General features: G+C 35.5%; 1 protein-coding gene across 4 annotated transcripts in view; it reads left to right on the forward strand.

The window, feature by feature from the left end:
• SUCO (SUN domain containing ossification factor) overlaps positions 1–15,150 on the forward strand; it is an 87,463-nt gene that overhangs the window by 29,049 nt on the left and 43,264 nt on the right. For 3 of the 4 annotated variants that reach the window (XR_001180163.2, XM_013058401.2, XM_013058402.2), the window contains 5 exons: positions 1,027–1,164; positions 1,390–1,540; positions 5,620–5,743; positions 6,466–6,602; positions 7,552–7,619. Coding sequence is in view for 3 of the 4 variants with exons in the window: in XM_013058401.2 (XP_012913855.1) it covers positions 1,027–1,164; positions 1,390–1,540; positions 5,620–5,743; positions 6,466–6,602; positions 7,552–7,619 (618 nt within the window). In the remaining variant the exon portion in view is untranslated. The remainder of the gene's footprint in view (positions 1–1,026; positions 1,165–1,389; positions 1,541–5,619; positions 5,744–6,465; positions 6,603–7,551; positions 7,620–15,150) is intronic. The other variant, XM_004756712.3, reaches the window with a different exon arrangement.

The raw sequence follows: 15,150 nt of genomic DNA on the forward strand, positions 1-15,150 counted from the left end.
AGAGTCCTGCAACTCCTTGGTCAAATAATCTTCGACAAAGCAGGAAAAAAGTAGGTTATTTTTTGATACTATAGGCAACAACTATAATACCGGTAGATTATACTAACAAAAAAGAAACATTGGAGAAGATGCAGTTAAAATAAATCTTAAGGGCATCTGGGTGGCTCAGTCAGTTAAGCATCCACCTCTTGATTTCAGCTCAGGTCATGATCTCAAGAGTCATGAGATTGAGCCCCAAGTTGGGCTCCATACTCGGGTTCTCTCTCCCTCTCCCTCTGCCCCTCCTGTCCCTGCTTACATGTGCTGGTGTGCTCTCCTCTTTCTCTATTAAATAAGTACATAAATAAATTTAAAATCTTACTTTTTATGAGACCAAATACTAAGCTATGATTTTTGTTTTAACATTTGGTAATTACCTATTTAACAACCAAAGCCATTAACAGATCAAGAGTTAGCAGTTCACTTTACATGACCTAAAATAAGTAAATTCTTGAAAAATAACCTGTAAAACTATAAAGCATTCTTCTCTGGTTTAGATTATGTTTTGAAAATCACTAATACAATTTTTAAAAATTTTTAAAAAAAAATTTTTACAAACATATAATGTATTTTTATCCCCAGGGTTACAGGTCTTTGAATCGCCAGGTTTACACACTTCACAGCACTCACCATAGCACATACTCTCCCCAATGTCCATAACCCCACCCCCCTCTCCTGACCCCTCTCTCCCAACCCCCCTCCCCCCAGCAACCCTCAGTTTGTTTTGTGAGATTAAGAGTCACTTATGGTTTGTCTCCCTCCTGATCCCATCTTGTTTCATTGATTCTTCTCCTACCCCCCCATACCCCCCTTGTTGCATCTCTACTTCTCATATCAGGGAGATCATATGATAGTTGTCTTTATCATATCATATGATAGAGTTGTCTTTCTCTGCTTGGCTTACTATGCTCACTAATACAATTTTTAACTTATGCCACATTATGTTCACTGAATTGCTAGATTGTCTTTTTTTGTTTCTGTTTTTAGTGAAATAGAAAAATCTGGTACTATTCCTATAGCCAAACCAAGTGAAACTGAGCAGTCTGAAACTGATTGTGATGTTGGTGAGGTCCTTGAAGCGAATGCTCCCGTTGACCAGCCTGCCTTTGTCGGTCCACCTGAAAGGTGGGGGTGAGCTGTTATTTGCCTCTTGTGTAATTCCGTAATAATAGCAGTGTCATGTTTGAATGTATTTTTGTGTGCTTAATTCTGCTTGATGATTGGGAGAAAGCTCATCCCTTGGTGCTTTTTTCTTGGTTTATTTTGTATGTGAAAATTGTAACAGTTTAGATTACATAAACTTGCCATTCAGCTTATTGTTTTTTAATATGTCTTTTTGGTTTCAAATAGCCTTGTTGGTCAGCATATAGAAAATGTGTCATCTTCACATGGCAAAGGAAAAATAACAAAATCAGAATTTGAATCAAAAGTTTCAACAAGTGATCAGGCTAATGGTGATCCAAAATCTGCACTGAATGCTTCAGATAATTTAAAAAATGAGGTAGGTCTATAACTTGCACTGTTTCCTACTTTATTATATACATCTTTATTACTAGCTAACCTTGTAGTTTGCTAACCATATTTGCCACGAAATCAGGGATTGAGTCATTAATGAGGACTATGGAACTGAGGTGACCTGCGGTCCCTGAGAGCAAGTGGTTCCTTCTGGTACTCTCGCCAGTATATCATTTATATATAGTGGTTCCATGTATGAGCTGTCTTGTTGTAGTCGTTTTCTCTACTGTCAGCTGTTTGATAGCTGTTTTTTCACTTAAGCAGTTTCTTGGAGAGCTTTATGGAAGAAGCTATGATTATTAAATTCAGGTATCTTCAGAATATAAGTTTAATTTCATATGCAATGTTAAATTTGGGCTCTTGACCCAGAATTATTTTAAAGAGACATTTTTACATTTTTTTAGTTGTGTGCAGAATACAGCTTACATTGAATAGTATGAGTTTTACAATTACACTATCCCCATGTGGCAGTTTTACTTTCCTTCCTCCTTTGGAGTTCTGCTATGACTTCATATAGAAGCCAAAGCAGAGTTTCTTGAAGAAATGATGATCGAGAAGTCTAGGCCTACTTCAATAAGAAATAACTGGGTAGGGGCGCCTGGGTGGCTCAGAGCGTTAAGCCTCTGCCTTCGGCTCAGGTCATGATCTCAGGGTCCTGGGATCGAGTCCCACATCGGGCTCTCTGCTCAGCAGGGAGCCTGCTTCCTCCTCTCTCTCTCTCTCTCTCTCTCTCTCTGCCTGCCTCTCTGCCTGCTTGTGATCTCTGTCTGTCAAATAAATAAATAAAATCTTAAAAAAAAAAATAACTGGGTAATAGAGATGAAGTCCACTCCATGTAAAACGTGCAAAACCAAAGAGTAGTTCAAAGTACTGAGTACCATGTCCATATTTGTTCCTTTTTAATGTAGATCTTCTGTTCTCTACCTACTCTTTTCATGCATTTCCAGTGAATCTATACTTAGAACTAACTAAACTTCCTTCTAGAGACTTTACTATCACTGTACCAGCTGTTTTTATTATGCTTCTTATAGTTATAGGAGCTCAACATTTTGTAGCCCACCATCTTGAAGGAACTAATTTTCCCAATGAAATCAAATCAAACATATATTACAGTTCAGTTGTCCATAAATAAAATTAGACAAACATTACAAAAATATCTTCTCTGGCGGTATTTAAGTATCAGATGTAAAATTTAAGCATGGCAGCCAGTTTTGCTTGTTCTCCTTAACCATTAGTGGACTGAAACTACTCTTCATTACCTAGGATATAAAAATGGTTTATGAGTTTGTGCTAATAGGCAAAATGGTGTAATTTTTAACTATATAAGTATCCTGGGAAAATTATCAGATAATGAGCACATTATGAGATATCTTAATAGTTTTGTGTGTTGCCTAGTTCAGGATAATTCTTCCCAGTTAAGTTTGTGTAACTGGAGAGGTTTTTTTTTCTGATGCACGTTCTTTGTGTCATTGCTGTTATCTCAAGAATCTGGAAGACAGGGGTGCCTGGGTGGCTCAGTGGGTTAAGCCTCTGCCTTCAGCTCAGGTCATGGTCTCAGGGTCCTGGGATCGAGCCCTGCGTCAGGGTCTCTGCTCAGCGGGGAGCCTGCTTCGCCCTTTCTCTCTGCCTGCCTCTCTGCCTGCTTGTGCTCTCTCTCTCTGTCAAATAAATAAATACAATCTTTAAAAAAAAAAAAGGAATCTGGAAGACAGTCTTTGCCATACTGAGAGACAGTGCTTTACCAAGTGTTTTTTTTGTATTGTTTAGTTCTCTTGTTTGTTGTTAAGAAGTGATGGTGAGTGCTTTGTGCCTCAAAAGCGTATGTATGTCCCTCTACTTTGTGTTGTATTTTAGTATTTGGGCTTTGTTTTTAAGTACTCAGATAGGTTAATTTTTATGTATATGTGCCTTTTGCTTATTTTCTCACTGTGTTCAAACTAGGTTTTTATTTAATTTTTTAATTCATGGTAATATTAGCTCTTTAATCTTACTTTTGCTATGTATTTTTTTTAGTAGCCACATACTTTTTTTTACTCAGTCAGCTTGTTCGGCAGAATACTCCGAGATGGAGATTGAATGGGATCCCGTTTGCTGTCTTCCCAGGGGAAGATTATGGGGCTTTGTATTTGTGTAATTCTTATAAACTAGTGTGTTAGTCTAATTCTTATTTACTAGGCTCAGTCCTTAAGATTGTGCTTTCATGTAGCAAGTATTAGTATTAGCTCTCAAACATGTGCCCTTCTGTGTATAGCATGTGTATATTATATGAACTTACCAGAGTAAGTTGTCTAAATAGATGTTGTACACTTCTCAGGGAACTGTTAATAAATATGTTTATGCATTGTTCTAAGAATATAGAAATTATTAAATAATGGAATGAGCATCTTTACATATATTATTCAGCTTATGAAAAAAATGACAAATTAAATTGTGTGCCTTTCTCCGGTTATATTTCTTCTCTTCAGATAGAACACCTGTGTCAAATTCAGTGTGTGTGTGTGTGTGTTTAAGAACGTGTTTTTAAACTTTTTCCAAAACTGCATGATTAGAAACAGTACATACTATTATTTGGCATATTTTGAAGCAATATAAAATGGTATCTTCCTGCTTTAAATATCATTTTACTCACCATTGTTTTTGAGATCTGTCCATTCATTGTTTGCAGTGTTGTATTTCACTACCACAGTTTATCTGATCTTCAATTAGTGGATATTTAGGTTGTTTCTAATTTTTTATATTACAGTCAGTGCTGCGGTAAGCATTCTGATGCATATTTTCTTAGGTACCTGTGCATGTTTTCACTCATATTGCACATCTTAATATTGCTAAAAATATTTTTAGGTTTATTTATTTAAGTAGTCCATAGACCTGATTTGGGGCTTGAACTCAGGACCCCAAGATTGGGAGTTGCATGTTTTTCTGACTGAGCCAGCCAGGCACCCTTAATTTTGCTAAATTTTGGACCCCCTTCAGCAGTCTAATAGATGTCCCATGGTTCCACAGACATGCCATGCTTAAAACTCCCTCAGATGGGTATAATTAATTCAGTATCTCTGGTTTTCATTTGCATTCTCCCAATTATTACTGAGATTGAGCATTTTGTATTTTCTCTTTGCTGAATTTATTGTTCATCTCCTCCATTATTGACTGTAGGCAGTCTGCAGTTGGTAGTAGTCCTTTATTAGTAGCATATATTGCCCCTGCTTTCAGCTTGTGGCTTATTGGACCATGCAGTTTATGACTTTTTAATACATTTAATTTTAAATTTTAATCCAACCAAACGTTATCAGCCTTTATAAAAATGATTTATTCTTTCTTTACCTTGTTAAATCCTTTTATATATGAACATTTTTGTATACTTTCTTTTAAAAGCTTTGTTTTTCATTAGACTCTTTGTGTTTCTTTATGTTTTTATTTTTTTATTTTATTTTATTTTATTTTTTTAAGATTTTATTCATTTATTTGACAGATCACAAGTAGGCAGAGAGGCAGGCAGAGAGAGAAGAGGAAGCAGGCTCCCCACTGAGCAGAGAGTCCGATGCGGGGCTCGATCCCAGGACCCTGAGATCATGACCCAAGCCGAAGGCAGAGGCTTTAACCCACTGAGCCACCCAGCCGCCCCTTCTTTATGTTTTTAAATCCACCTTAAATATTTATGGAATAGTAATGCATGTCAATGATGTTTTGGAAACTATATGTTACATCTAAAATTAGTTAGCTTTCTTCAGTGCATATATTACTTTAACTTAAATTTTAAGATGGATGCATTACAAGTACAGTATTTGTACAGTTTTGTGTGTAAGTAATTGCTTAGGATATAATATTTTTTTATAAGCTATACTTAAATTGCTAATGTGAAGGAATACATCTTGTGGTGCTTAGGTAGAAGATTTCAGTTTTTTCAAGAGAAACTCAACTTCTAAGTAAACCAAAACTTTTTACATTTCATTTTTTTTAAAAACATACTATCAGCTATAAAACTGAACTTTAATTTCACATAAACATTTGTATATACTTTTATAATTTATTAATCTGTTTTCTCCGTATTCTTCACATTTCTTTCAGAGTTCTGATTATACAAAACCAGGAGAAATTGACCATACATCTGTAACAAGTCCCAAAGACCCAGAAGATATACCAACATTTGATGAATGGAAGAAGAAAGTTATGGAAGTAGAAAAAGAGAAAAGTATGGAAGCACTTGTGACTCTTATTTATTTATTTATTTTAGGGCGGGGTTTAAATAATGCATTTCTCTCCATAGTTGGTAAAATAAAACTTTTGAAAACTTTAAAGGTGAAAGTTACTAAGATGTGTAATTATCAACATATGCCATTTACCTGTGTATAATTATATAGTTTTAATCTTAATTAAAATCCATTCTTGTAAATTATTAAATGAGGAAAAAATAAGATAAATTAGGCAGAGCAGTACTTTTCATTTCAGTTTATAAGAGGTAAATTGCACAGAAACTGTTGTTTTTCATTTTTGTGGGGGCTTGTCTGGGATATGAATGAAACTTTCAGGTCATAAAGCTTTAAACTAAATAGAGTTGGATTGGGGTATTATAGTTTCTTATTGTAAAGAAAGTCTCAGAATTAAAAATTCTTAATGTTAGAAGGATAGCATTTATCCTTAGTAAAATATTGTATGCACAATATTTTGATTATCATGGATAAGCTTCATTTTGAGTATTATTTAGACATAAATCAAGTAATGCATATTTTTGTAATTAATTTGGTTTGGGGATGTATTTTAAAGCCATTGAGGTAAAGCATTTTGAATTTCTTAATTTAAAAAAAAATACTCTCTTAAGCATTAAAACCTATTCTTCAGTATTATTGTTTTTGGATCATTGTTCGCTGGGAGTATTTTAAATCATAATCATCATATATATATGTTTATAATAAGGTTTGTCTGCAGGTCAGTCAATGCATCCATCTTCTAATGGAGGTCTACATGCAACAAAAAAAGTGCAGAAAAATCGAAATAATTATGCCTCAGTAGAATGTGGTGCCAAAATTTTGGCAGCTAATCCAGAAGCTAAGGTACTCAACTATAAAATTCTTCTATACTTGTAGGATATTAGTAACTTTATTAAATAAAGGCATCAGTTTGCTGAGAACTATATTTTAATGTGAGCTGTTTTCCTGATTCTCTGATAAATATAGGATTATGCTTTTAAAGACATTATCTTGTATGAATTCTTAGTTATATTGGTTGATACATTGCACCTTTTCTATTTCTTTCAAAGACTTTGTTTTTTTAGAGCTGTTAAGGTTCACAACATATGTTATCAACATACTTCCCACCAGAGTGATGTATTGCTACAGTTGATTAACTTACACTGACACATTATCACCACCTTAGGTTCACTCTTCTCATACAGCCTGTGGGTTTAAACAAATGTGTAATGTCATGTATCAGTCATTATAGTATCATACAGACTATTTTTACTGCCCTAAAATCCTCTGTGCTCCACCTGTTCATCTTTCATCCCTCCCCTCAACCGCCAGTCTTTTTACTATCTTCCTAGATTTGTCTTTCCAGAATGTCATGTAGTCGCATTCATACTGTATGTAGCCTTTTCAGATTAGCTTCTTTCATGTAGTAATGAGCATTTAAGTTTTATCCTGGCTTGATAGCTCATTTCTTTCTAGTGCTGAATAATATTAATATTTATCTCTTCATCCACTGAAGGGCATTCATCCTTTTTCTAACTTAAAACGTGTTTGAAGTTTTAAAAAGAAAATAGCTAGTAGAAAATCGTTTTTCCTTTATAGTAACGGACATTTAATTTAAAATGTTTTGTTATAAGGCTGTCTTAACACTGTAGACATAATCTGTAAACTTTAGTCATTTTTATGCCTTCTTCTATGCCTTAAGTATTTTAGAATCTGTGTATTTTAACATCTAAAAATACAGAAATCCTAGAAATCTTTAGAGTTGAAATATTTTTCCTTAAGTAATTTATTCCCTTCCCCCTTTTTAAAATAGAGCACATCTGCTATTCTTATAGAAAATATGGATCTTTACATGTTGAATCCTTGCAGCACCAAGATTTGGTAAGTAACATAAAATTTAATAACATGCATTCCATGTGTGTACATATTATGTGAAGCTTTTTTTTTTTTTTAAAGATTTATTTATTTATTTGACAGAGAGAAATCACAAGCAAATGGAGAGGCAGGCAGAGAGAGAGAGAGGGAAGCAGGCAAGCAGGCTCCCCGCCGAGCAGAGAGCCCGATGCGGGACTTGATCCCAGGACCCTGAGATCATGACCTGAGCCGAAGGCAGCGGCCCAACCCACTGAGCCACCCAGGCGCCCCTTATGTGAAGCTTTTATGTTAGGATTAGATTGATTTGTTCCTCTAGTCACTTAAAAAGCATTTATGATTGATAGGTGCTGGTACTGTAATTACCTTAGGTCCTGGTTACAGAATTGAATACAAAATATCTTTCCTTTTAAAAAAGTCACAGCCACAGACAAAAAATAGGTCTAGCCAAATAATTACAAAATAGTATAACAAGTATTGCTGTAAGGTTATGATAGGAACCGAGATGGTATATAACTGTGAGAGGACGAGAGAGGTCTTCCTAGAAGAACTAATTCCTGAGCTGAATCTTGAAGGATTCATAGGAAGTCACATACGAGGGAGAGGTATACAGGAATTGTAAGAATAAGAGAACAGTGCTAAAAGGAGTATATTTCTTTCTTTCTTTCTTTTTTTTTTTAATAAAGATTTTTCCTTCTTTATTTGACAGACAGAGATCACAAGTAGGCAAAGAGGCAGGCAGAGGGGGGTCGGGAAGCAGGCTCCCTGCTGTGCAGAGAGCCTGATGCGGGACTCGATCCCAGGACCCTGAGATCATGATCTGAGCTGAAGGCAGAGGCTTAACCCACTGAGCCACCGAGGTGCCCCAAAAGGAGTATATTTCTTATGGGCAGCTATAAGTAAAAGCAACCTGAAGAAGTTAATTTAATCATGATAAGAATAAAAGTGAACCTAGAGTAATTGTGGACGAGGAGACCGGAGATTTAGACCAGTAGCCAGACCATCAAATTCTGTGTATACTTAGCTTAAAATTTTTTAAAGTTTGTTAGAGACCATGGAGGGAAGTGTTTAAGTAAGGAAGTGACACGATTTCACTGGAGTTTTAAGAAGGCTGGTTCTCAAAGGATGGCCTACAGCAGAATGCATTTGGGAACAAGGACACCAGTTAGGAACCTGTATTGGCAGTGTTAGGTACAGAAGAGAGGGAGATCTGAAAGAGACTGTAGCAGATAAAATTGGCAGCTCTTGTTTAGTAATTGGATGTGGAGAGAGTTAACTAGCAAATCTCCCAGGGTTTTGACTCCTACTTGGATCTATGACTCTGCCATTAACTAAGGAAGAATATAGTCAAAGGAACAGATTTATGGAGGAAAATAATGTGTGATATACCAACAGTTTTATTAGATTATTTGATTTAATTGCTCAAAAGCAGCTGTTCAAAAAAGAATTGAGATAAGTCACTGCCATCATATTGATTTACTAAAAATACATACATTGATTTTTTTTTTTTTTTTTTTTTTTTTTAATTTGAGGAGAAACTCTTTAAACTTTAAAGATGATGCTTATTTTCTGTTCTTGGCCTTCACTCCTTGTGGTACATTTACACCACAAATTATTTAAGGGTATTTAAGGATAATTTAAAAGTTTATTTTTCCCTGTGTCATAAATTGGATTTGAAGAAATGATCATCTGAGATTATAATTCAAGTGTTATTTTGAGGTTTTTGTTTTTATTTGTAGGAGCCTCTGTAGTCAATAACAGCTCGAGTTTTTATGTTCCTTAATTTTGTGTTTCAAACAGAAACATGCTGGGATCAAGTTATATGAAGGAGTCATAGCTGCCTATTTGTATTTTTAATGTTTCTGCCAAACTAGTATATGTGTTTACTGTATATTTAGTTTTTGCTCATTCATATATATGTATCTTCTCACTGTATAATTGAACTTCAGAGCACCTTTAATTGATATCACCTCATTTAAGTAGGTTAATTCTCCCAAGGTATATTAAGACCACTCAGTCTTACTGTAGTTTTATAAGTCTTAAAATCTGGTGGAATAAGTTTATACCTCATCTTCCTCAAAACTTTCTTCGCTATTTTTGTTTTTATTTAAATTCAAGCTAGCTTGAACATGTAATAGTATTGGTTTCAGGAGTAGACTTTAGTGATTCATCACTTACATACAACACACAGTGCTCCTCACAGGTGCCCCCCTGGATGCCAATCACCCATTGATCCCATCCCCCCAAAGCACCTGCCCTTGAGCAACATGTTTGTTTTTTATAGTTAAGAGTTGCTTATCGTTCTCCTTCCTCTGTTTTTATCTCATTTTACTTTCCCTTCCCCTATCTTCATCTGTTTTGTTTCTTAAATTCCATATATGAGTGAAATCATACGGTATTTGTCTTTCTCTAGCTGACTTATTTTGCACTTTAGTTCTATCCATGTTGTTGCAAATGGCAAGATTTCATTCTTTTTGATGGCTCAGTAATATTCCATTGTATATATTATACCACATCTTTTTTATCCATTCATCAGTTGAATGGAATGGGTTCTTTCCATAGTTTGGCTGTTGTTGATAATGCTGAATTGAGGTGCATATACCCCTTTGAATCTGTATTTTTGTGCATTGCTGGGTCATAGGGTAGTTCTGTTTTCAGCTTTGTAGAATAAGTTTGGAAGTTTTCCTTCCATTTCTCTTTATTTTGGAATAGTTTCAGAAGAATTGATACTAATTCTTCTTTAAATGGTTGGTAGAATTACCCTTGGGAATCCATCTGGCCCTGGACTCTTATTTGTTGGTTAATTTGTGATTATTGATTCAGTTTCTTTGCTGGTTATGTGTCTGTTCAAGTTTTCTATTTCTTCTGGTTCAGTTTTGGTGATTTATATGTTTCTAGGGATCTATGCATTTCCTCCAGATTGCCCAATTTATTGGAATGTAATTACTCATAATACACTCTCCTGTAATTGTGTTTCTTTCTGCAGTGTTGGTTGTGATCTGTCCTTTTTCATTCCTCATTTTATTTATTTGGGTCCTTTCTCTTTCCTTTTTTGGTAAGTCAGGCTAAGGGTTTATCAATTCTGTTAATTTTTCAAAGAACCAGCTCCTACTTTCATTCATCTATTCTACAGTTTTTAAAAATTTCTGTATCATTTAATTCTGCTTTAATCTTTAATTATTTCCATTCTTCCGGCTTTAGGCTTTATTTGTTCTTCTTTTTCCAGCTCTTTTTGGTATAATGTTAGATTGTGTATTTGAGACTTTTCTGGCTTTTTGTGGAAGACCTATATTGCTAGATACTTCTCTCTCATGACTGACCACCTTTGCTGCATCTCAAAGGTGGAAATGAAAGCTGTTGTGTTTTCATTTCCATTTGCTTCCATGTATTTTTAAATTTTTTTCTTTAATTTCCTGGTTAACCCATTCATTCTTTAGTAGGTTATTATTTAACCTCCATGTATTGGTGGTCTTTTCCAAATTTCTTCTTGTAGTTGACTCCCAGTTTCATAGTGCCATGGTCTGAAAATATGCATGGTGTGATATCAATCTTTATGTACTTGCTGAGACCTGATTTGTGACCCAGCATGTGATGTATTCTGGAGAGTGACCCATGTGCACTTGAGAGGAGTGTATATTCTGCTACATTAGCACTAAATGTTCTGAATGTTCTGTTAAGTCCATTTGATCCACTCTGTCATTCAAAGCCATTGTTTCCTCATTGATCTTCTGCTTAGATGATCTGTCCATTGCTGTAAGTGGGGGTGTTCCAATTCCCCTGCTAATATTGTATTATTATCAGTGAGTTTAAGTTTGTCATTAATTGATTTATATACTTGGCTTCTCCCACGGTGTGGGCATAAATATTTACAAGTGTTAAATCTTCTAGTTGAATAGATCTCTTAATGATATAGTGCCCTTCTGCATTTCTTATTACACTCTTTGGTTTAAAATCTAGTTTATCTTATGGCTGCTCCAGTTTCCTTTGACATCTGTTAGCATGATAGATGGTTCTCCACCCCTTCACTTTTAATCTGGAGGGATCTTTGGGTGTAAAATGAGTTTCTTGTAAGCAGCATATCAGTGGGTCTTTGGTTTTTATTTTTTTTTAAACCATTCAGATAGCCTTTGTCTTTTGATTGGAGCATTGAGTCCATTTATATTCAGAGTGATAGTCTGAATATAGTCTTTGTTGCTTTTGGTCTCTTTTTCCTGCTCAGATGGTCCCCTTTAATATTTCCTGTAGAGCTAGTTTAGTGTTCATGAACGTTTAATTTTTGCTGTCTTGGAAACTCTCTATCTCTGCTGCTATTCTGAATACTAGCCTTACTGGATAGAGTATTTTTGGTGGTTTTGGTGTGTTGAATTTAGTGTGTTGAATATATGCCACTTTCTTCTGGCCTGCCAAGTTTCTTTGGGCAGGTCTGCTGCTAACCTTACATGTCTACCTTTGTAGTTTAAGGCCTTTTGTCCCTAGGTGCTGTCAGAATTCTCTCTTTGTCTTTGTATTTTGCAAGTTTTACTGTGATATGTCTTGGTGTTGACCTGTTTGTTAATTTTCAGGGGAGTTCTCTTTGAGTCTTGGACTTGAATACATTTCCTTCCCCAGATTAGGAAAATTGGGGGCCATAATTTCTTCAGATAAACTTTCTGCTCCTTTTTCCTGCTTTTCTTCTGGGACTCCTGTGGTAAGGATATTATTGTGTTTTATGGAATCGCTAAGTTCCCTAAGTCTGTATTCATGATCTACTAGTTTTCTTTCCTTCTTTTTTTCATCTTCATTATTTGCCATAATTTTATCTTATATTTCACTTATTTATTCCTCTGTTTTTCTGTCATCATTGTGATTACATTCAGTCAGTCTTGCAGCATCTCCATTGTAGAACTTTTTTTTTTCTGCCTGACTTGTTTTTATGGTTTTAAATCTCTGCGGTAAGTTTTCTCTGGTGTCTTCTATGTTTTTTCAAGCCCATCTAGTCTTTTTTAAAATTAATATATTTGAGTAAAAGAGAGAGGGGAGGGACAGAGGAAGAGAAGTCTTAAGCAGACTCCTCAGTTAGCATGGAGCCCAACACAGGGTTTGATCCCAGGGCCCTGAGATTATGATCTGAGCTGAAATCAATAGCTGGCTGCTTGACCAACTGAGCCACCCAGGTGTCCCAACAAAATCTAATTTTTAAAAATATATTTTCGATTGCAGCAGATAAATAGCTGCCCAGAAATGAATTTAACAAGATATATAATACTTAAATGAAAAATTTTAAAAATAATCTTACCGAAAGACATTAAAAGACAAAAAAGGATATGTCCTGTTTATACATAAGAAAACTCAATATATAAGTCATCTGATTAAGTAAAATTTCAAACAAAATTCATCATGACATTTAGGGAATTCAACAGGATAAGTCTGAAATTAATAAGAAAAAAGCAGTAGCAGAAGAGTAGCCAAGATGGTCCTGAAGAATATGATGCAAAAACTTGCCCTACCTGACACTCAGATCCAGAAAGCTAATTGAAGTGTGATGTTACTGCACATGTTGATAAACTGTGCAGGTGGAACAGAATAGGGAGTACAGAAAGAAACCCCTGCTCATAAGGAAACTTTTTGATAAAGGTACAGTGTAAATCAGAGGTAAAGTGTGGAATTATTAAATAAACAATGTAGTTGAACTTAACCTCTCTCAAAAATAAAAGGGGGGGAGGTGCCTGGGTGGCTCAGTGGGTTAAAGCCTCTGCCTTTGGCTTAGGTCATGATCTCAGGGTCCTGGGATCAAGCCCCGCATCGGGCTCTCTGCTCAGCGGGGAGCCTGCTTCTTCCTCTCTCTCTCTGCCTGCCTCTCTGCCTACTTGTGGTCTCTATCTGTCAAATAAATAAATAAAATCTCAAAAATTAAAAAAGAAAAGAAAAAAAAAGGAGAAGATGTCAGGTTTTTAAATTCTAGAGAAAATTAACCTTTCACCTTCAGGTTTTTAGTCCCAGTGGAATTTTTTTTAATATATGGTGTGTAGAATGGGTTCATTCTTCCGTCTCCATTTTTCTGTTTAGATAATTTTTTTTTTTAAATCAGGCTTATCTAAACAAACAGATCAAAGCATACCTAGTTTAAAGGTCCAGGCACTCCCCACTGCAAGCAGGGAGGACCTCTGCAGAGCAGGACAAACTTGTGGGAAAGAACAGCCAAACCCAGCAGCAGAGTGCACACAGCACATACCAGAAACACTACCTGAAGGGCCAGGTCCTGGACAGTGTACGACCCTTTCTTAATAATAACATGACTCTCAGGAGCAGGAAACATGACAAGCTCTCATAATATGCAAAGGACAGAAACCTAGACAAAATGACAAAACAGAGGAATTTTCCCCAAAGGAATATCAAGAAGAAATCACAGCCAGGAATTTGCTCAAAACCGTTAACAAGGAGTGTATCTGAACAAGAATTTAGAACAACAGTCAGAAGAGTACTAGCTGGGGTTGGGATGCCTGAGTGGCTCAGTCAGGTAATTGGCCAGTTCTTGATTTTGGGCTCTGCGCTCAGCTGAGGAGTCTGCTTGGAGATTCCGTCTCCTCTCCCTCTGCCCCACCCCCACCCCCTGCTCACACTCATGTATGTGTTCTCTCTCTCAAATAATTAAAAAAAAAGTACGATTTATTGTATATGGATGTCCAGTTTTTTATATATGGACCTTACATGCAGCTATCCTTTTATATTCTCTTTTTTAATAATAGGCAGATTTTTCTTGGGATTTCTGTGTAGAAAATTATATCATCCCTACAAATTTTTCTTTTTAAAAAAATTATTTTAATCCTTTTCATCGATTTTACTTTCTTTTTGTCATTATGTGTTGGTAAAGACCTTGTTATTCCTTATTTTGAAGACATCACTTCTAACCTTATACCATTAGGTATCTTGTAAGTGTGGAATTCAGTTATAAAACCGTCTGGACCTATGGGTAGATACTAATTTTCTTTTAAGGGTGTAATTTAAAAGCTAAGTAAATGTTCACATGGTTCAGCTCGAAAAAGGTATTTCAAAAGGGTGAGGGAATTATAGTGAGAGATATTCTTCTAATCTCTGTCATCTCTCTTCTTATTCAATGTTTAATTTTTAGATATCTTTTTAGTTTCTTCATGTAAAGGCAAATGTGGTAGGACTAAATCACTTCAGCAACGCAGGCAGGGGAAACACCTTTAGAGAAGGCAAAGGAACATGACTGAAAGCATTTGGGTCCTTTAAGTGTTCTATCTGGCCCCAAAGCTTTTCCCTAACCACCAAATGCTGAAAGTCCTGATTAGAGTACTAGATCTCATGAGTATTTCTTTTTCCCAAATGCCACGCTGTGTACAGTTTTATTTTACACACATGGTACCATATTTGTAGTTCTTCCTAAGAAGCAGTGTTTTATGGCATTTTTCTATGTCTATAAATATAGGTCTCTGGCATTATTTTTATAGAATAGCTTTATTGAAGCATAACTGACAATAAACTGCAGCATGTCAGGATGTACAGTTTGATAATTTTTGACATTTAATCTATTTTCATA

The sequence above is a fragment of the Mustela putorius genome, unplaced genomic scaffold, assembly GCF_011764305.1.
Source record: "Mustela putorius furo isolate JIRA1106 unplaced genomic scaffold, ASM1176430v1.1 tig00000785_pilon_pilon_pilon, whole genome shotgun sequence".
NCBI classification, from domain to species: Eukaryota; Metazoa; Chordata; class Mammalia; order Carnivora; family Mustelidae; genus Mustela; species Mustela putorius.